This window comes from Pseudophryne corroboree, chromosome 6 (genome assembly GCF_028390025.1).
Source record: "Pseudophryne corroboree isolate aPseCor3 chromosome 6, aPseCor3.hap2, whole genome shotgun sequence".
Lineage (NCBI taxonomy): Eukaryota > Metazoa > Chordata > Amphibia > Anura > Myobatrachidae > Pseudophryne > Pseudophryne corroboree.
In genome coordinates, this window is record NC_086449.1 from 329,284,943 (window position 1) to 329,307,992 (window position 23,050).

At 45.8% G+C, this 23,050-nt stretch overlaps 1 protein-coding gene across 2 annotated transcripts in view; it reads right to left on the reverse strand.

The window, feature by feature from the left end:
* LOC134932184 (uncharacterized) overlaps positions 1-23,050 on the reverse strand; it is a 234,945-nt gene that overhangs the window by 29,836 nt on the left and 182,059 nt on the right. For both annotated transcript variants that reach the window (XM_063926365.1, XM_063926366.1), the window contains one exon: positions 4,510-4,665. In XM_063926365.1, the coding sequence (XP_063782435.1) occupies positions 4,510-4,665 (156 nt within the window). The remainder of the gene's footprint in view (positions 1-4,509; positions 4,666-23,050) is intronic.

Consider the following 23,050-nt stretch of genomic DNA (forward strand, 5'->3'; position numbering starts at 1 on the left):
AAAGCGCAGCAGAGGTTGTTCTTTCTCAGGCAACTAAGGAAGTTCAACATCCCACAGAAGCTTCTGCTCCTCTTCTACTCCGCGATTGTGGAGTCGGTACTGTGCTCCTCGATACTCGTATGGTACAGCTCCGCCAGCGCGAGGGACAGATGCAGGCTCCAAAAGGTGGTCAGAACCGCAGAGAAGATCATCGGGGCCGACCTTCCCTCAGTCCAGGACCTGTACTTGTCCAGAGCTAAAAAGCGGGCAATGAAGATAGCAAAAGACCAGCTACACCCCGGCCACAGCATGTTTAACTTGCTTCCTTCAGGCAGGCGTTACAGGGCCGTCCCCGCCAGGTCCACCAGAAGCCTCAAAAGTTTCTTTCCCCAAGCGGTCCGCCTGCTGAACTCCTGAACATTGACTGACTAGACGTACATGTAACTCACTTGTGTTCCTACCGTATACCTATCTGTGTGACTTTGCTTACCCCCCCACCTGCTTATCTGTTACCTACTTGGCTGTTGTAAAGCAAACCGAAGACAAATTCCTAGTATACGCAGACAAATCGCAGACAAATCGCTGATGTGCGAAAACGCACAGCACCGATCAGGTCTGAATCAGCCCCATTGTTCTATTTAGCCAGCCCAGAAGACACATTTGACTGTAAGCACCTGCCATTAAATGTGTCTGCTGTGCTGGCTAAAGAGAAAAAAACTAGGTGTAAGAGAGCAATGTAGCAGTCACCAACAGAGTTTCTCAGTCATGTCGTGTCCAAATATATAAAATATATATTAACAGAGGCAGTTGAGATGAGTTATAAACTTACAAATAAATATATAATATACAATTGCTTGGGATTTTTTCATTACATGTGATGCACAGCAGCAGTGTGATTGAGTCTGTCTCCGGCTGTCCCTTCCCTCAGCGTCAGCATGGCTGGGTACTCAGAGTCAGGGCAGCTCCTCTGCTCCCTTAAGCTGCAGACCCACAATGTCATTATTCCCGCCATTGTCAGAGGGTCTGGAGGAGGCAGGTCAGGCTAAATCAATCATTCCATCTTTAGGGCCACCCACCCACCACCACATCATTGATATGAGTGGCTACGGTGTCGGTGGGCGGTGCACAGGGAGGCCTGGAACTTGAAGCCAGCCTCAGCCTCCTAAGTTGTAACATCCCCCCCGTGTACCTATGTCCCCATTGATGCTTTATTCTCCACTGCCAGGGACATTATATCCCATAGTGTCATTAACCTGCCACCTTCCCAGTAACATTAGCTGCATTCCAGAATTTGATCCTGCAGCAATCTATGGCGCAAATTTGGCATGTCATTGGTCAGAGGGCCTGATTCTGATTTGTAAGGAATTGAACAGCCGCAGGGAAGTGGCTGTGAAATTCCATATAAATACAATGCACATGCAGCAGGAGGCATCTGTAGGAGAATGGTGCATGTGGCCACCCCCAATGCTGCAGCATGGCAATCATATTGCAAGACCTCTTCTGCACATCCGCAGACCACAAACCATCAGATTTGTACATAAACCATCAAGTTTTCATACAAATCCAAATCAGGCCCAGACATCACAGTTGGGGGCTGGACGAGTAGGAGGAAATCCCTTTTGATATGCTGGCGCATGAAGGCATCAGGGTCAGTGAAAGTCCATCTGCCTGCGCGGATGACACCATGTCAGGTAAGTCACTGCTCTACAATGTGAAGTTGTTGCCTTCTATTCACATTACTTAATTGATTGGAAGCTTCAATATGACAAAAACTGTTGTGAATTATTAAATATTCTCTGTAAAATAACTATGTTATACGATTACTCTAAGTGGGTGTGATAGGAAATCGGGGCAGTCGGCTGACGGCTACAGCTAATCACAGGGGGTGGCTGTTAAGGTTAAGACTTGGGGGGGGGGGGAGTGGCAGCTATGGCTAACTTCCCCTGTAGTACCTAACACTAAACTTCCCTCCACCCCAATACTTACCTTTGGGGTGCCGGCGGTCGGTGTTCCGGTGTTGGGATTCCGAGTGGTGTCGTGATTCCGGCGTCGGTCACCTGACCACCGGCATGGTAAATGTAAGTTTTGTATATATTAAATGACTGTCAAGACACTGAGTCTGATTCAGAGGTGGACGCAATGCTAATGTTTGCACAGTTGGACAATGTTTTTGGTACCACACACGCATTGTCGCACTAAGCATGTGCCGTGATGGTCATGCAACAGCGTTCCTAGGGCCTGAATCAGACGCGACTGCAGTGCGGACACAGCAGCAATCCTTTTCAGTGATGGAATTGCAAGGCATCGGAAGTGTAGCAGCCACCCACAAGTGAACAGAGATGCCCACGAAGCAATCGCAACATGATCAGCAACTATGTACTTCGTCGCAACCGCAATGCTGATACAAGGAACATCAACCCCCAGATGCCTCCATGGCCACACGACCCTGGTGCCATATTTTATGTATACGAAACTGCAGTCACACACTGAGACACACCCCTAAAGTGGTCATGAAACGCATGCGTTTTTTGCAGACCCAACCCAATACCTCCCCCAACTACCTCTTCCTGTAAATCACTCTGCAATGGATACCTCGCTGCTAACAGCATCACAAAGGTACCTTGGTGTGTGCGCACTGCAGCAGCTATACATGTAAAGTCTACTGATAATTGCTAACTTGCGACACCACTGAATCAGGTACCTTGGCCCTCATTCCGAGTTGATCGGTCGCAAGGCGAATTTAGCAGAGTTACACACGCTAAGCCGCCGCCTACTGGGAGTGAATCTTAGCTTCTTAAAATTGCGACCGATGTATTCGCAATATTGCGATTACTAACTACTTAGCAGTTTCAGAGTAGCTTCAGACTTACTCTGCCTGTGCGATCATTTCAGTGCTTGTCGTTCCTGGTTGACGTCACAAACACACCCAGCGTTCGCCCAGGCACTCCCACCGTTTCCCCGGCCACTCCTGCGTTTTTTCCGGAAACGGTAGCGTTTTCAGCCACACGCCCCTGAAACGCCGTGTTTCCGCCCAGTAACACCCATTTCCTGTCAATCACATTACGATCGCCGGAGCGATGAAAAAGCCGTGAGTAAAATTACTTTCTTCATAGTAAAGTTACTTGGCGCAGTCGCAGTGCGAACATTGCGCATGCGTACTAAGCGGATTTTCACTGCGATGCGATGAAAAATACCGAGCGAACAACTCGGAATGAGGGCCCTGGTGTGGATTAGGAGACAGTGTGATTGAGAGGTAGTGACCATTTTTAGGAGGTAACGAGGGTGTGGTGACTCAATCGCAGGTGTCTCGCGACCTTATCTTATCCTGTGGTTCTAGTCCTGACATCTTATTTGTGAGGGACAACCACAGGGTTGTGCTACAAATGTTGTGACAGATGTATGTCCGATGCTGTGTATTCATGAGCAAGCAGCGGTTCTGAGAGGCCGGCGGTGTGCGTTTCTGTACAGAAGACGGCAGCTGTGATATATGCATATCTTCTCAAATTTGCTGCGTAGAAAGACGCAGCAGTGACACGATAAGGCCCACTGTCTCTCTTGTATATAGTATTTCATTACATTACTGTACTGTGTAAAAATAGGATAATGCTAAAGTTACTACTTACACCATCAAGCCCCCATCTCTATACTTTGCCTACGCTATAGAGGGGCAAATGTATTCAGAGTTTTAATCCTAACGTACTGTATACCTGCTGCAAATGCTTTTGATTTAAAACTAACGCATCTTGAGATTATGGTTGGGATGTAATCGGGCGGTAGCGAGGACGCCCAACCCTTTACGCAGCTAAACCTGATTACTATGGGAGTGATATGCGCGATAAAATGGATCACTTTAGAAAGGAGATTGGACGTGATATATTATTTGAATACCGCCCATTGTGCCCAACTCTACATGAAGTATTTTATAGAGATGTGTATTTTACTTGTGCGCAATGTTAATCAATGTCTGGAGTTGGAGGATTTGAGAGTTGCATATTCGGGGAGATGAGAGAAACTGGAGAGAGGTAAAGGGACCCAAAAGAAATATAAGGAGTTAATAATGATGAAGCATGTGGGAAAGTGCTATACCAAAGCATATGCTGAGCACGTATTGCAGCTGATTGTGAAATATTAAACACATGAACACATTACCTTAAGGCTAAAATGAAGAACGAGACTGTACTTATTGAACAAAGTTATAACATGTCACACAAGGAAAGAAAAGTAAACTCAAGAAGGCCGACAAATATCTGTGGCTGAAAATATGTAAAAAATGTAAACACTGTCTGACATGTAGGACAAGGTGTTACTTCTTATCAGTGAACTGCGGACTTCTGCTTTTCCATGTTGTTGTTGGGTTGGGAAAATAATGCCGGGTTATGGCGTCACAGCTCAGCGCCACACACAGTCTGATGGGAGCATATGATGCTGCCGTCCTACTTGTCTGGTAGGATAAGAAATAGATACAAGCTAGAAGGGGGAGGGAAGCTATGGAAAATATGGTTACTAAAGACAAATATATTTTCACAGTACTTTTTCTGATTTTTCTTCAAGGAGCATCTGCAATTCGCTGATGTCTTTTTCCTCTGATTTGCCAGGTAAATACTGTAGATCCTCCTTTAGTTGCACATTCTCCTTGCTGAGCTCCTCCTGATGTTCCTTGCGAGCTTTGCTAGAACCCAACACATTCTGAAAGAAAAGACCAACTGGGATTAAATGGCAGTTATATACTTTATTTCTTTTTTAATACTACCCTCTCCTTCTCCGTAGAGCAACCCCCTCTTCCTCCCTTCTACGCTTCTGTACTGCAGTGAACCACCTATTTTTTTCCCTCTCCACTCCCCTGCAGCACCGTCTTTCTCTCTTCTACCTAGAAGCTTTGCTTCCTCTTTATAGCTCCCTCTTCTCTACCATACAGTTCCTGTCCAATTCTACTTTCTTCCTCCCTGTCTACTCCCCTCCCCTGAAGTTCCAACTTCTCTTTCCTTACTTTTTATTTTACACTTGCTCTCCTTTTTTCCCTCCAATTCTCCCTTCTACCTCCCATTCCTCTCCTCTTCCTAGGGGTGGACATCGGAAGCCCAGCATCAAATGATGGGTGGGCTTCCACCATCTAAACTTTTGATGCAATGGAAACTAACCATCACATCAAATGAATTAGATGGAAAAAGTATTCCTATGACTTGAGCATGCGCAAAAAAAAATAAGATTTTACTTACCGGTAAATCTATTTCTCGTAGTCCGTAGAGGATGCTGGGGACTCCGTAAGGACCATGGGGATAGACGGGCTCCGCAGGAGACATGGGCACTTTAAGAAAGAATTTTGTTCCTGGTGTGCACTGGCTCCTCCCTCTATGCCCCTCCTCCAGACCTCAGTTAGAGAAACTGTGCCCAGAGGAGATGGACAGTACGAGGAAAGGATTTTGTTAATCCAAGGGCAAGATTCATACCAGCCACACCAATCACACCGTATAACTTGTGATAACTACCCAGTTAACAGTATGAAAACAACATATCATCAGCTCAAGACCGATGCAACTATAACGTAACCCTTATTGAAGCAATAACTATATACAAGTATTGCAGAAGAAGTCCGCACTTGGGACGGGCGCCCAGCATCCTCTACGGACTACGAGAAATATATTTACCGGTAAGTAAAATCTTATTTTCTCTAATGTCCTAGAGGATGCTGGGGACTCCGTAAGGACCATGGGGATTATACCAAAGCTCCCAAATGGGCGGGAGAGTGCGGATGACTCTGCAGCCCCGATTGAGCAAACAAGAGGTCCTCCTCAGCCAGGGTATCACACTTGTAGAACTTAGCAAAAGTGTTTGAACCTGACCAAGTAGCAGCTCGGCACAACTGTAATGCCGAGACCCTTCGGGCAGCCGCCCAAGAAGAGCCCACCCTCCTGGTGGAATGGGCCCTAACCGATTTAAGCAACGGCAATCCAGCCGTAGAATAATCCTGCTGAATGGTGTTACAAATCCAGCGAGCAATAGTCTGCTTTGAAGCAGGAGCGCCAAGCTTGTTGGCAGCATACAGGACAAACAGTGATTCTTTTTTTCTGACTCTAACCGTTCTGGCTACGTAAATTTTCAAAGCCCTGCCCACATCCAGGGACTTGGAGTCCTCCAAGTCACGCGTAGCCACAGGCACCACAATAGGCTGGTTCATATGAAAGGATGATACCACCTTAGGCTGGAATTGAGGACGTGTCCGCAACTCCGCTCTATCGACATGGAAAACCAGATAGGGGCTTTTATGAAACAAAGCCTCAATTCCGACACTTGCCTAGCCGAAGCCAAGGCTAATAACATGACCACCTTCCAAGTGAGATATTTTAACTCTACCATTTTAGGTGGTTCAAACCAGTGTGACTTAAGGAAACTTAACACCACGTTAAGGTCCCATGGCTCCACCAGAGGTACAAAAGGAGGCTGAAAATGCAGCACTCCCTTCACAAAAGTCTGAACTTCTGGGAAAGAAGCCAATTCTTTTTGAAAGAAAATGGATAGGGCCGAAATCTGAACCTTAATGGAGCCTAAGTTTTAGGTCCAAATTCACTCCAGTTTGTAGGTAGTGAAGGAAACGGCCCAGATGGAATTCTTCCGTAGGAGCATTCCTGGCCTCACACCAAGAAACATATTTTCGCCATATACGGTGATAATGTTTAGATGTCACGTCCCTCCTAGCCTTTATCAGCGTAGGAATGACCTCATCCGGAATGCCTTTTTCCGCTAGGATCCGGTGTTCAACCGCCATGCCATCAAACGCAGCCGCGGTAAGTCTAGGAACAGACATGGGCCCTGTTGCAACAGGTCCTGCCTTAGAGGAAGAGGCCACGGATCTTCTGTAAGCATTTCCTGCAGATCCGGATACCAGATCCTTCATGGCCAAACTGGAACAATTAGTATTGTTCTCACTCCTCCTTTCTCTTATTATTCTCAACCCTTGGGTATGAGAGGAAGAGGAGGAAATACATAGACTGACTGGAACACCCACTGTGTCACTAGTGCGTCTACCGCTACTGTCTGAGGGTCTCTTGATCAGGCGCAATAGCTCTGCAGCTTTTTGTTGAGGCGGGACGCCATCATGTCTATCTGTGGCAGTCCCCACCGAACTGCAATCTGTGCGAAGACTTCCTGATGAAGTCTCCACTCTCCAGGACGTATGTCTGGTGAGGAAGTCTGCTTCCCAGTTGTTCACTTCCGGAATGAACACTGTTGACAGTGCTCTTACATGATTCTCCGCACAGCGAAGAATTCTGGTGGCTTCCGCCATCGCCACTCTGCTCCTTGTGTCGCCTTGGCGGTTTACATGAGCTACTGCGGTGACGTTGTCTGACTGGATCAGAACCGGTTGGTCGTGAAGAAAGGTCTCCGCTTGACGTAGGGCGTTGTATATGGCCCTTAGTTCCAATATGTGGATGTGAAGACAAGTCTCTTGACTTGACCAAAAGACCTTGGAAATGTCTTCCCTGTGTGACTGCTCCTCAGCCTCGGAGGCTCGCGTCCGTGGTCACCAGGATCCAGTCCTGAATGCCGAATCTGCGGCCCTCTATAAGGTGAGTACTCTGCAGCCACCACAGGAGAGATACCCTGGCCCTGGGGGATAGGGTAATCAACTGATGAATCTGTAGATGTGACCCGGACCACTTGTCCAGTAGGTCCCATTTGAAGTCCTCGCATGGAACCCTAAGGGAATGTTTTTCCCAGGACTCGAGGGCAGTGATGCACTGACACCTGTCTTGGTTTCAATAGGTCTCTGACTAGAGTCATGAGTTCCTGGGCCTTCTCTATCTGAAGGTAAACCCATTTCTGGTCTGTATCCAGAATCAAACCCAAGAAGGGGAGACGAGTTATAGGAACCAACTGTGACCTCGGGAAATTGAGAATCCAGCCGTGTTGCTGTGACACCTTCAGCGAAAGTGATACGCTGTTGAACAACTGCTCTTTTGATCTCGCCCTTATTAGGAGATCGTCCAAGTATGGGATAACTGTGACTCCTTGCTTGCGTAGGAGCACCATTATTTCCGCCAATTACCCTGAAATTGGTAATGACAATCCTGTACTGCAAGTGTCAGGTACGCCTGATGGGGTGGATAAATGGGAACATGAAGGTATGCAGCCTTTATGTCTAGATACACCATCAAATCCCCCCCTTCCAGGCTGGCGATGATCGCTCTGGGCAATTCCACTTTAAATTTGAACCTTTTCCCGTATAGGTTAAGAGATTTTAAATTTAAAATAGGTCTGACCGAACCGTACGGTTTCAGGACTACAGCCAAGGGTGAGTCATATCGCCTTCCTTGTTGCAGAAGGGGAACCTTGAGCACCACCTGTTGGAGATACAATGTGTGAATTGTATTTAATATTATCTCCCTTTCTGGGGGAGAAGCCGGTAGGTCCGATAAGGAAAAACCGGCGAGGAGGCACCTTTCGAATTCCCGCTTGTAACCCTGAGAAACAATTTTTATTGCCCCGGGATCCACCTGTGAGTGAACTCAGATGTGGCTGAAGAGTCGAAGACGTGCTCCCACTGGGACGGACTCCCTTAGCGGAGCTCCAGCGTCATGCGGTGAATGTAGTAGAGGCCGGGGAGGACTTCTGTTCCTGGGAACTAGCTGTGCCCTTACCTCTGGTAAGAAAGGACGCTCCTCGTACTTTCTTGTTATTCTGCGACCGAAAGGACTGCATTTGATAATGTCGTGCTTTCTTAGGCTGTGAGGGAATATAAGGCAAAAGATAAGAATGACCAGCTATAGCTGTGGAGACCAGGTCCGAGAGCCCTTCTCCACACAATTCCTCAGCCTTGTAAAGTAAACCTTCCATATGCCTCTTTTAGTCGGCATCTCCTGTCCATTGCATGTTCCACAGGACACGTCTAGCAGAAAACGACATAGCGTTGACTCTAGAACACAGTAGACTAATGTCTCTTTGGGCATGTTTTATATATATATTGTCAAAGTCGGAAAAATATCATGCTACATGTTGCCATATATTCACCCCATGCGCTTGCCCGCTGCACATGCACACTCTCTCCCGTGCGTGTGCATATTCGCAGTTGCGTGACGGCGCCTCCTCGGCCATGCGCTCGAGCGAGTGGTATGTGCATTTACGGTAGAGGTTGTGTGCGTCTAGCGGGCAACTCAATCGTTATATATTAAATCCAAATAGTATGTTTTATAGGTAATGTTCCCCTTAATAATAACTGTAAGTTTGTTTAGTGTAACTGGTCGCTGGACAGAGGAATTCCTCTTTGCATGATACGAAGGGTCAGACAGGGTTTGAGCAGTGTTGTTTGGTACCTAACTAAAGAACATTTTATTAGAAACAATCCGGTGCTGGTTAGGTAAAGATTAATCGCTCCTGCGTATAGTTATGTCTATTAGTAGTTTCTGGACATTTACTATATTTGCGGTTCATTATCCATGCGGCGGGAATCCTGAGATTCCCTCCCACCTGAGCAGTTCGATATAGTCACAGCCCACCTGTTCAAACTAACCTATGCCCTTTTGTTATAATGCGGGGAGACATTCCTGTGTCCAATGAACAATGAGATTATAGGTCCCTTTGTAGTGTACTGTACGCAGTGTATATAAGAACAGCTAGCCTGGCCAGCTCAGTCTCTCTCTCCACAACGGTTTTCATCATTGACTAACTAGAGAGCTGGTACCAGGACTGCGCAGCGATCATTCCCAGTGTGTAAGTTCTTCTCTGTGACCAACTTGTTCTCTGTTTGTATTTTGCCACGTTCTCTCTTTTACTCTTTCTCATTGTATGTTATTGTTTGCGATTGTGACGCTATTGTATATTTATGCGTAGTTATTCTGCTTAGATATTGATGTTAGTCTGTAGTGTATGAACTGTTAACTGTTTTCCCCTTTTTACATAGCTAAATATTGTTAGTAAAGGTTTTGGAGCCTTAGCAAGGTATTGTGTGTTTATTACATTGCTGAGGGTAATCGGAGCGTCTCAATCGCTCCAGCAGCTTTTGTATTAACAAGGTTAAGCAGCGGTATATCGCTACAGTATTTCAGTAGTAAGGTTTACAGTATAAACTCAATCTTTCAGTGTGTTGCATACAAGGTTTACTGAGTGTCATCCCGTGAGCGTCTGGGCCGCTCGTGTTCCCCTCGTGGTCACGAGCGTCCGCTACGTTAGTAGCGTAGCATTACGGTAGTCGGCCGCCCATAGCGTGCTCGACACCAAGCGTTAGCTGTGAGCGAGCGTGCCGCATGTGCGTCTCGACCACGGCTAAGCGTCTGCAACGCTAAGTGCGTACCCTTACGGTACTCCATACGCCAATTGCGTACTGAGTCTCTTACCCATATATAGTGTATGTTATAAGATAAATAATTAGCTTTATCAATTGGCGGCTCGTCCGTCCTCCACATATCCGCACTAGCGAACACAGACTTTATCTGTCAGCAAGGGCGGGAAGGCAGTATCCCTTCGTATCCGTATTGATGGTGAGGGATACAGTAGTGCTGACTAGATAAGCGTCTGCATCGCTACGCTGTAGGAGTGCTGGTGGAATCCGGAACCGGAAGGTAAGAACAAAACGCTATTGTCTTTTTAAAACTGTTTATCTCTGTTTTGCGTACGCAACACATGCACATACCTGCATTTCTTTTCAGTTGTGTAATTTTCACATCTTACCTTCCTGCTTGCCATTTATAATTGATAACGTGCTGAGAAAGATTTGTTGCTATTGATAGTTAAAAGTAATATTAATACGTTAAGGAGTAAATTGTAAAACACGCACACGGCTTTACTTAAAGATACAAGGAAAGATCTGTGTGGTGCTCGGTAGATGATTACAGTTAAAGATCATCTACATTGATATAAACGTGTTAGTTGTATTTCTGTGGATATACCTGGCTTGCGTACACGTGTCTCTAACAAAGGGCGGGACTAGCGTACGCGACGCAAGGGCCGACGCACGGAGCGTATATTACGCAACGGAGCGTCTGGGTACGCCCACATAATACAAATCACACGATAGTGTTGTTTTAGCAGGCGATACGGAGGCAACGCAATAATAGCGCAAATCAATCTCAGTGTCCAAAATTTTAAGCTAATAGATTCTTCTCTAGTTGCAACTCCTCTGGATTAGCCTGCGATACTGAATGAAAGGGATTTCTGCGCAGAGACGAAAGTAAAGAGTATATGAGGTGAAAGTGTGTGTATACATATATATAAGTTTCTAATTTTTGGGTGGAACCACAGGAAATCATCGAGTTCTCGTGAGGTACATACGTGTAAGTGACGGCACGGTGGCTTGGGAGGCATCCCTTGTTAAACATATTAAAAGAAGAGCATTAGAGTATAGCAGACCAGGAGGTCTACTGTAGCACAGACCAGGAGGTCACGGACCAGGAGGTCCAGGTACAGCAGACTAGGAAGTCCGCTATAGATAAAGAGTAAAGAAGCACAACACCAGGAAGGGTTGGTGCGGTACCCATATAGGCCATTAAGCTCTGGCTGAAGGAATTCGCAGCCACAATTTTCGATTCCACTGGTCGTTCCGCACATAAGATTAGTTGCTTATGTGCAGAACGATTGTACCGCACGTAATTGTGTGCATTAGTTAGTAACTTGACCCAGTACCATTTGCGTACGCTAGAGGGGTCATAAATGCTATTTGTACATTCTAACGTGATTTGTGTAATTTATTTATTTTAAGGGAGGTTTGCTGGTCACTCGGGAATTCTCTAACAACCAATAGTTACTGGGAAGGGTTAAGTGCTCTTCGGATCACACCCACATGTTCCAGTAAATAGAGGTTCAGGTCGCAGGGGCCCTAGGTTGAGTACGCCAGCGCTAAGGCAGTGTGTGGGCATATTGGTCGACGTGGGCGAGTGAGTGGAGGTACTCTGTAAACTTCCACCGCCGGCCTACCCCGGACATCTTGGTTTTTGTAAGGGTTCGCTGAAGACCCTGATTTGAAGGTCAGAGGTAGTGAAAGCAACACCTGCAAAGATGGGGGCCAGTTGTTCAGGTAGGGGGCGATCAACCTCGGTTCAGGATGACTTAGTAAACCGACCAATCGGGTCGGCAAGGTATATCATGTGTGAGAAATACGGTTCACACACAGAGGTTTTGTGCGATGAATGGGAAAGAATGACTGTGCATGACGGGGAAAAGTTCCCACGGGTAGGCAGTTTTAGTCCCGAGGTGTTACAAAATCTAAGGAGAAGGATATGTCTCATTAAATCTGCAAAGAGACGGATCAAACATTATGATTATTTACAGTTATGGCAACAGGAAGGTGAAATACAAAGAGGATTGGCTCAAGCGGCTGGATCTAACCCTATCAGGAAACTGATAGCCACCGCGCCACCACCACCATACATAACGGGAGAGAAAGTGGTTACAGAGAATGACACACTGGTGTATTATAAACATGCACTTAGTAGCTGTATAAATGTTAAGAATAATGTAACTAAGATTGTTGATGCTAATACTAACCCGTGCAAGCTGTACCCTGTTTTAAACTTTCCCCAGGATTGTGACCAAGAGGATGAGCCCACAACAATATCGGCACTCTCTCTAGCAGCCACCATAGCAGAAACAACAGTGGGCACGGCCCAACCAGTAAGAGCAGTATCAAAGGCCCCTAGTGGAGGGACAGGTGAGGTCGTATCAACTGGTAAGTACGGCACTGTACAATATGCTGAAACCATTACACCACATGTTGTAGAATCTACTCAGAATGATGCTATTGAACTTAATCCCGTTAGGGTAATTGCAGTACCAAATGGGAAAACTGACACTACAGGAGTCACTCCTGTCAGACACATCGCCATGCACTGCCCCTTTTCCCGAACGGAATTAAGATCAATGGTGTCTGAATTCCCTGATCCTAGGAGAGATCTAGTTGCAAGCCAGAAGTACATTAGAGAGCTAGGAAATACTGTGGAGCCCAATAACAAAGACTGGCGGATATTGCTGAGGGCATGTTTACCTTCCAATGTCGACTCAGCGAGATTTATAGCTGACTGTAAATTAGACGAAGAGGTACCCCTTACGGATGTGTACAACCAAGATAATGTAATGAGAATAGATTTACAGTTAGGAGAGTATTTCCCAGCTGTTGCCAAATGGAACAAAATTTTCTCCATCAAACAAAAACTGGGAGAAACAGCTGCTGATTATTTTCATCGGGCACTGCAAGAAATGGCTAAGTATACAGGGATAGAAGACATTAAAACAAATGTGAATCATAGAGAAGTAGCAGTATCTGTGTTAATGGATGGTTTAAAGGAAGTATTGAGGACGAGGGTACAGACCACCCAACCATGTTGGAGAGGTTTGTCAGTGGCTACTTTGAGAGAGGCCGCTATTGATCATGATCGAAACATCACCAGACACAGGGAGTCGCAGAGTGATAAGTTAATGGCCATAAGTATACAGGCCCTGACCACAAGGCCACCTCCGTATAAGTCTCCGACCCCTGTGGGTAAGTCAAATGTGGTACTGTAACTTGTTATTACTGTCATAAAGAGGGACATTTTGCACGAGCCTGTAGATCGAAAAATGCACAAAAATCATATCAACCCCCTAGACAACGACATGACACACGAAATTGGGATCAAGGACCGTAGAGACGGAGTTATGAGCCACACGCAGGGGAAACAAAAAGGTATCCCCCAAGAAGAGACTGGCAAGTCTCTGATAGTTCCCATTTACCCCCTTCACAGGTAATAGCTGCCAGCGCAATGCAGGGAGGCAACCACATACAATAGGGGTGGGGCCACACCTGTAGTCTGCAGCCAGTGAAATTAATTGTGAGCCTTGGAAATGAACCTGAGGTCACAATTGATGTAGCTGGTAAATCTCTAAATTTCCTTGTAGATACGGGGGCGGCCAAGTCAGTGATAAATTCGACCGTGGGCTTGAGAACCACTGGTAAAACAATTCCAGCCATGGGAGTAACAGGAGTAGTACAGCACTACCCTTTAAGCAAACCTGCAGAGATTACGATAGGGCCTTTGCATAACAAGCATTCTTTTCTGCTGGCTGCATCGGCTCCGACTAATCTCCTAGGGAGAGATTTACTGTGCAAAATGGGATGTGTCATATATTGTACTCCTGAAGGTGTGTTCTTGGACATACCTGAAAACCATGCTCAGGAAGTGCAGGATATGCTAGACTCCCCAACAAGATTAATGTCCCACACTGTTGTTGTAAATAGGTGTCCGTCCATGGTAGAGGAAATGATTTCCCAGATACCGGAATCACTTTGGACCAAGGATGGACAAACGTAGCCCCAGTAGTTGTACAAGTAAAAGATGGCTCCAAAAATCCCACAATACCCTCTGAAGCCAGAGGTGGAGTTAGGAGTTTTCCCTGTAATAGAGCGCTTGCTACAACAGGGCATTCTGGTAAGAACGTCCAGCACTGCCAATAGTCCCATCTTCCCTGTTAAAAAGAGTGGGGGGAGGGGTTACAGATTAGTGCAGGATCTAAGAGGGATCAACAAAATAGTTGAGAGTCAATTCCCCGTAGTGCCAAATCCAGCTGTCATCCTTATGCAAATCCCTCCCACTGCCAAATTTTTCACTGTGATTGACCTCTGCTCCGCCTTCTTCTCGGTACCTCTGCACCCTGACAGTCAATACTTATTCGCATTTACATACAGAGGAGTTCAGTACACCTGGACTCGATTACCACAAGGTTTCATTGACAGTCCAAGTATTTTCTCTCAGGCCTTGCATGATTGTTTACAGTCTTTCCAACCTGAGAGTGGATCAGTATTAATACAGTACATGGATGATTTACTGCTGTGTTCTGATTCACTAGAAGCGTCCCTGAGAGATACGAAACAACTCCTGTTTCATCTTTCAGACACAGGACACAAGGTTCCAAAGATAAGTTACAATTATGCCAGACCAGGTTGAAGTATTTGGGACACTGTCTGACACAAGGACTGAGACACCTCACCGCTGATAGAATTCAAGCAATTCGTGACATGACCCTGCCACAAACCCAGCAACAGATTAGAACGTTTTTAGGAATGTGTGGGTATTGCCGTAACTGGATCCCAGGTTTTTCCATACTAGCCTTGCCTTTGCAGGAGATGGTCTCCTCAAACAAACCTGACCGGATTTCGCACACAGACGAGTCTGAGATGGCATTTGAGAGACTTAAACAGTGCCTAACGCAGGCACCAGCATTAGGTATGCCAGATTATGGAAAACCCTTTGAACTGTACGGAACAGAGAGTGCTGGGTGCGCAGCAGGTGTCTTAACCCAGAAGCATGGTGATGCCAGCAGGCCGGTAGCCTACTATAGCGCTCAGCTAGACACGGTAGCGCGATCCCTCCCCACATGCTTGTGAAGTGTTGCAGCAATAGCATTGCTAGTAAGTAAAAGCGAAGATGTAGTGCTAGGACACAACCTCACAATTCATACACCACATGCAGTGTCAGCTTTACTGAATTCTGCCCAAACCAGACACGTCTCATCAGCGCGGTTTACAAGATGGGAATTGGCATTAATGGCCCCGGTAAACATTACTATAAAGAGATGCATTGCACTAAATCCTGCAACATATCTCCCAGGTGTGCCTGGACAGCCACAAAGGGTGGAGGATGAGAGTGATGGTGAAGGAGGATTTAGTAAGGACAGCGACACACATGATTGTATGGAATATTTGACCCAAAATTTCACGGCAAGGCCTGACATCAGTGACAACCCACTGGAAGATGTAGATTTTACTTTCTACACTGACGGTAGTTGTCACAGACAGACGGACTCGGGAGACTTGTGTACTGGATACGCAGTCGTAGATGACCAAGGTACCATAGAAGCGGGACCCCTAGGCCCACCACACTCAGCACAAGTTGCTGAACTGGTTGCCCTAACCAGAGCATGCGAATTGGCTAAGGGCAAGTCAGCCAATATCTATACAGATTCTAGGTACGCCTTCGGAGTAGTCCATGATTTCGGGGCGCTATGGCGCCTCAGAAATTTCATGACGGCAGCTGGCACACCAGTAGCGCATGCAGCCCACATCAAAAGACTTCTAACAGCGATACAAGAACCCGACAGAGTGGCTGTTATCAAGTGTAAAGCTCACACGTATAGCCAAGACCCGGTATCACTTGGTAACAGCCGAGCAGACGAAGCTGCTAAATCAGCAGCCGGTAACCCCATACAAACAGACAGTACACAACTGATGGTATTTGATACTGTAAACACACAGAAATTATATGAAATGCAAAATTTGTGTTCACCACAAGAAAAGGCAGTTTGAAGGTCAAAAGGATATGGCCAGGAGTCCTCAGGAGTCTGGACAGATGGACAGGGTAAGCCAGTGGCACCCAGAGCATACCTTCCAAGTCTAGCGGAAGCGGCACATGGGCTGACTCATCTAGGCAAAGAAGGAATGTGTAAGTTGGTAAGAGCTTATTGGTGCGCCCCAGGATTTTCTTCCCATGCGGGTAAAAGAGCGATGACATGTCTCACCTGCTTGAGGAAGAATATCGGAAAGGCAATACCGACAGAGCCATCCCATATCCCTCCGACAGATGGCCCTTTTCAGGTAATACAAATTGATTTCATACAATTGCCACCTTGTAGAAATTTAAAGTATGTATTGGTCTGTATTGATGTGTTCTCAAATTGGGTTGAAGCATTTCCCGTGGCCACAAATACCGCTGTGTTTACTGCAAAGAAAATTGTGCAGGAATTTGTGTGCAGGTATGGTATCCCTAGAATCATTGAGAGTGATAGAGGTACCCATTTTACAGGTGAAGTCTTTCAAACAATGTGTAAGTTGATGGGAATTAATAGTAAGCTGCACACTCCATACCGCCCCCAGGCGAGTGCGAAGGTGGAAAGAGTAAACAGCACTATTAAAAACAAATTAAGCAAGGTAATGGCTGAAACAGGATTGTTGTGGCCCGAAGCTTTGCCAATCGTATTATACAGCATCAGAACCACTCCCGGGTCCCCTCTTAATCTGTCTCCTTTTGAAATTCTGTTTGGTCGACAACCCCATGTTATGATTAACCCCCAGGATGATTTGAAGTGTAACAATGAAGTAACCGTAAAGTACTTGGTTAAGATGAGTAAGCAATTGAGGAATCAGAATGATAATCTAAAGTTGGTGATTCCTGATTTACCAGACAGTAATTGTCATGACATTGAACCTGAGGATTATGTAATGATACGGAATTTTCTACGCTCAGGTTGCCTTATTGACAGATGGGAAGGACCATATCAAGTCTTATTGACCAGCACAACAGCATTGAAGGTTGCCGAGAGAGAGACTTGGGTCCATTCGTCTCATTGTAAAAAGGTCACTGACCCAGAGAGGTCCCGTGATAAAGAACAGACGGTAGAGGTTGTATCACTAGAGTGTCTGTTCAGGGGAGATTGAGACGACATCTGAGCACTGAGAATAATAAGATCGGAGGCGTTTGTCGAGCCAGATTTCTTTTCCCCATTTGTTATTTTCTCCAGTTCCCATCTCCCGCCTATTTCCCTTCCCCCTTCTTATTTTTCTCCTTTTACTCCTCTAAGATGGACTTGCCCCATGAGACTGTGATCCGGATTTTCCTGTTGACCATGATGTTGACCAGAGCAGTGTGTTTCGGTGAGAGTACCATGGAGGTCGAGAAAGGATCGGGAATGGGTAAAGTGTTAAATAAGACAGACTGTTGGGTATGCTCTCAAGTACCTCAAGGTCATAGCAAATCAGGACTAGTACCATTCCCTTTAACTGTAGGAGAGGTACTTGAGTTAAGTGGTGGGAGGCCGGTGGACAAGAGGTTTAATATCTCTAGTCCTCCTAGTTTGAAGCTCCACCAGTATCATGTGAATAGGTCTTTAGTATGCTTTAACATTTCCAATCCCCGAAAGCCGGGAAATTGGGAAGTGTCATGGAGTAATCAAACCATGACATTTTCATATAGAGCCGATAGAATGCCCATAGACACAGAACTTATACGCCAGATAGCCGACCATGGAAGATTTTTCCGGTATAGGTACACTCTAGGAAGTAGGACCATGCGAGTTGGAGAAGTATCACCAGGATACTGTGCACATATCGTACAACCTGATACGTGTACTAGACAGATGGGAGAGTTAGGGTTAGGAGATTTCACATGGAAAATTTGTAACATGGTAATGTCATACTCTGTCCCATATGTTCTCCCCGATGATGCATATTTCATATGCGGGAGAAAGGCGTATAAGTGGCTTGCCCCAAACTCAGAGGGATTGTGTTACATTGGAAAAGTACTGCCTGAAGTAATGACTGTAACCCATAACAAAATGAAAGATATTCACCGCAGTGCCCAAGCTCCTTATACTCACACTCATTACGAGCACATCGTTACACGGCACCTGATAGAAAGAACAGAGCATCCAGCCTCTGATCTGATCCATGAATCCACCGGGATTCAATTCCTACTCGCGTTAGATATCACTCGTACCGCCAGTGGAGTGATAAATTATAAATATATATCTGCGCTTGCAAATTTGTTAGACAATATCACCGAAATGTATGACGGCACGTTCAGGTACACTGGGAAAGAGTTACAAGCCTACAAAACAGAACTGGTTCAGCATAGGATGATTCTCAATTACCTCACAGCTGTGACAGGCGGGTATTGTGTTACCCTAGCAACTCAGTATGGTGTAAAGTGCTGCACGTATATTACAAACAGCACTGAGGACCCGGCCGAGGTCATAGACCAAAAGATGGATGACATTTTACAATTAAAGTGGGAGTTTTGAAGGAAACACAATCTCACACTCGCTGCTGTGGGTAATGAGCTGACCAGTTGGGTGTCATGGTTGAACCCACGAAATTGGTTCTCTGGTTTAGGAGAATGGACCCAAGGTATTATAATGAATGTAGGAAAATTTCTCTTGTGTATTCTGGGAGTCGTCATATTGGTTGGCCTGATATTTAGATGCGTTCGGGCTTTAACGAAGTGTAAAGGTAGTACCAGAGTGATGAGTCTGAGGAGTGAGGACACTGAAATAACAACTAATTTGATTTATGACCCAACGATAGAGACAATGTTGTGATGAAAATGTGATTCCACGGTCCGTTTCTTTCACCCGTTTCTCCTTTGTTTTCCTCCAAGGTACAAAGACATCCGCTTGGAAGAAGAATTTGACAACCTCTTTTATACAGACCATTGATGAACTATGCCACAGACCCCCAATATCCCTAGTGACTTTAACTTTTACGATAGCCCAATACTTTAGAGACTGTAACTTTATGGACAATGGAAAAGCTTTTGCTCGCTATTTATAGCAAAAGCACCGAGAGACATCAGACAACATGTACATCAAGACAAGACATCAGACAAGACCTCAATCGGCGACTGTTTATATAAACTCACATAGTTTACGACTGCATTTATAATGATTGTTTCTTATCTTCATCTCTACAACCTTCAGGTAATGACACACATAGTCGATAGGGAATATAGACACAGATATCAGCACTCACATATCCCCCCATTTATGTATCATCAACTAAATGTGCTCCCCATTTGTTGCAGCCAAAAGCCAAAAAGAGCTCGGTAGAGTTTGACAGCCCATCCACAGACCCTTGATACGGGATAAGAAGGATTCAAATGTATACTTCGCAATACCTCGAAGCTTGATTTAAAACACGTACGGCACGATGATACATGACCCCTCAAACATGGATTCATACACACATGCTTCTACTATCTCACTAGGTCATACCTTTTTCCCACCTTCTCCTCTCCTCCCTTTACCCAATCATAAAAAGGTATTTACATGATGACATATATTTTTCTTTTTTTTTTAACTGTTTTAGGAAGTGGCAGTTATTGATGACTGCCAAAGGGTGGACTGTCAAAGTCGGAAAAATATCATGCTACACGTTGCCATATATTCACCCCATGCGCTTGCCCGTTGCACATGCACACTCTCTCCCGTGCGTGCGCATATTCGCAGTTGCGTGACGGCGCCTCCTCGGCCATGCGCTCGAGCGAGTGGTATGTGCATTTACGGTAGAGTTTGTGTGCGTCTAGCGGGCGACTCAATCGTTATATAGTAAATCCAAATAGTATGTTTTATAGGTAATGTTCCCCTTAATAATAACTGTAAGTTTGTTTAGTGTAACTGGTCGCTGGACAGAGGAATTCCTCTTTGCATGATACGAAGGGTCAGACAGGGTTTGAGCAGTGGTGTTTGGTACCTAACTAAAGAACATTTTATTAGAAACAATCCGGTGCTGGTTAGGTAAAGATTAATCGCTCCTGCGTATAGTTATGTCTATTAGTAGTTTCTGGACATTTACTATATTTGCGGTTCATTATCCATGCGGCGGGAATCCTGAGATTCCCTCCCACCTGAGCAGTTCGATATAGTCACAGCCCACCTGTTCAAACTAACCTATGACCTTTTGTTATAATGCGGGGAGACATTCCTGTGTCCAATGAACAATGAGATTATAGGTCCCTTTGTAGTGTACTGTACGCAGTGTATATAAGAACAGCTAGCCTGGCCAGCTCAGTCTCTCTCTCCACAACGGTTTTCATCATTGACTAACTAGAGAGCTGGTACCAGGACTGCGCAGCGATCATTCCCAGTGTGTAAGTTCTTCTCTGTGACCAACTTGTTCTCTGTTTGTATTTTGCCACGTTCTCTCTTTTCCTCTTTCTCATTGTATGTTATTGTTTGCGATTGTGACGCTATTGTATATTTATGTGTAGTTATTCTGCTTAGATATTGATGTTAGTCTGTAGTGTATGAACTGTTAACTGTTTTCCCCTTTTTACATAGCTAAATATTGTTAGTAAAGGTTTTGGAGCCTTAGCAAGGTATTGTGTGTTTATTACATTGCTGAGGGTAATCGGAGTCTCAATCGCTCAAGCAGCTTTTGTATTAACAAGGTTAAACAGCGGTATATCGCTACAATATTTCAGTAGTAAGGTTTACAGTATAAACTCAATCTTTCAGTGTGTTGCATACAAGGTTTACTGAGTGTCATCCCGTGAGCGTCTGGGCCGCTCGTGTTCCCCTCGTGGTCACGAGCGTCCGCTACGTTAGTAGCGTAGCATTACGGTAGTCGGCCGCCCATAGCGTGCTCGACACCAAGAGTTAGCTGTGAGCGAGCATGTGCGTCTCGACCACGGCTAAGCGTCTGCAACGCTAAGTGCGTACCCTTACGGTACTCCATACGCCAATTGCGTACTGAGTCTCTTACCCATATATAGTGTATGTTATAAGATAAATAATTAGCTTTATCAATATAAAACAGCATCTTTTTTATATATATATATATATATATATATACACATATACTAGGGTCAATAACATGGTATCCTTATCTAGGGTTTCAATCTCCGCTGATAAGGTATCTGTCCACGCTGCTACAGCGCTATAAACCATGCCGACACAATCGCCGGTCTGAGTAGTGTACCAGACTGTGTGTAAATGGACTTCAAAGTACTTTGATTGCATGCTATCTGCAGGATCCCTGAGGATAACTGTTAAGTCAGCGCTACCTTTTGGGTAAACGTGACAAAGCTTTGTCCACCCTAGGGGAAGATTCCCATCGTATCCTGGCCCTAGTAGGGAAAGGATACTCCCTGAGAATTCTTTGTGGGAATCTGCAGTCTCTTGTCTGGAGATTCCCACTCTTTTTCTTCATGAGAGGAGGGAAATTTACCTCAGCTTTCTTCCCCTTAAACATGTGTACCCTTGTGTCAGGGACAGATGAGTCATAAGTGATATGCAAAACATCTTTTATTACAATAATCATATATTGAATACTTTTCTGCCAGTTTTGGCTGTAACTTTGCATTATCGTAGTCGACACTGGAGTCAGTCTCCGTGTCGATATCAGTGTCTATTAGTTTGGATAGTGAGCGTTGTGAGACTCTGAAGGTCTCTGCGACATAGGGACAGATGTGTAGATTCACTGTCTGTTCTCACTCTTTTGTGCAATAAATTTACCTTAGCACTTAATTTTACATATCCAATCAGGTGTCGGCGTTGTCAACGGAGACACCACTCACACACACATTTGCTCCATCTCCTCCTTAGGAGAGCCTTTTACCTCAGACATGTTGACACACACGTACCGACACACCACACACTCAGGGAATGCTCATCTGAAGATAATTCCCCCACAAGGCCCTTTGGAGAGACAGAGAGAGAGTATGCCAGCACACACCCCAGCGCTATATGACCCAGGAAAAAACACAGTAATTTAATGTTTACCCAGTAGCGCTGTTATTATCTGCGCCGAATTATGTGCCCCCCTCTTCTTTAAAACCCTCTCTTCTACCGTGGAATAAGCAGGGGAGAGTCCGGGGAGCTTCCTCTCAGCGGTGCTGTGGAGAAAAACATGGCGCTGGTGAGTGCTGAGGGAGAAGCCCCGCCCCCTCGACGGCGGGCTTCTGTCCCGCTAAAAGTGTAAAATTGGCGGGGGCTCCAGTGTCCAGCTGTATATATGCTCCTTTTGCCAAATAAGAGGTTTATATTGCTGCCCAGGGCGCCCCCCCCTGCGCCCTGCACCCTTACAGTGACCGGAGTATGTGAGGTGTGTGGGAGCAATGGCGCACAGCTGCAGTGCTGTGCGTTACCTCAGTGAAGATCATGAAGTCTTCTGCCACCTGTGAAGTCTTCTTTTCTTCTCATACTCACCCGGCTTCTATCTTCCGGCTCTGCGGGGGGGACAACGGCGCGGCTCTGGGACGGACGGCGAGGGTGAGATCCTGCGTACCAATCCCTCTGGAGCTAATGGTGTCCAGTAGCCTAAGAAGCAGGACCTAGCTTCAGAGAGTAGGGCTGCTTCTCTCCCATCAGTCCCTCGAAGCAGGGAGTCTGTTGCCAGCAGAGCTCCCTGAAAATAAAAAACCTAACAAAATACTTTCTATCAGTAAACTCAGGAGAGCTCACTGAAAAGCACCCAGCTCGTCTGGGCACAGTATCAAACTGAGGTCTGGAGGAGGGGCATAGAGGGAGGAGCCAGTGCACACCAGGAACAAAATTCTTTCTTAAAGTGCCCATGTCTCCTGCGGAGCCCGTCTATCCCCATGGTCCTTACGGAGTCCCCAGC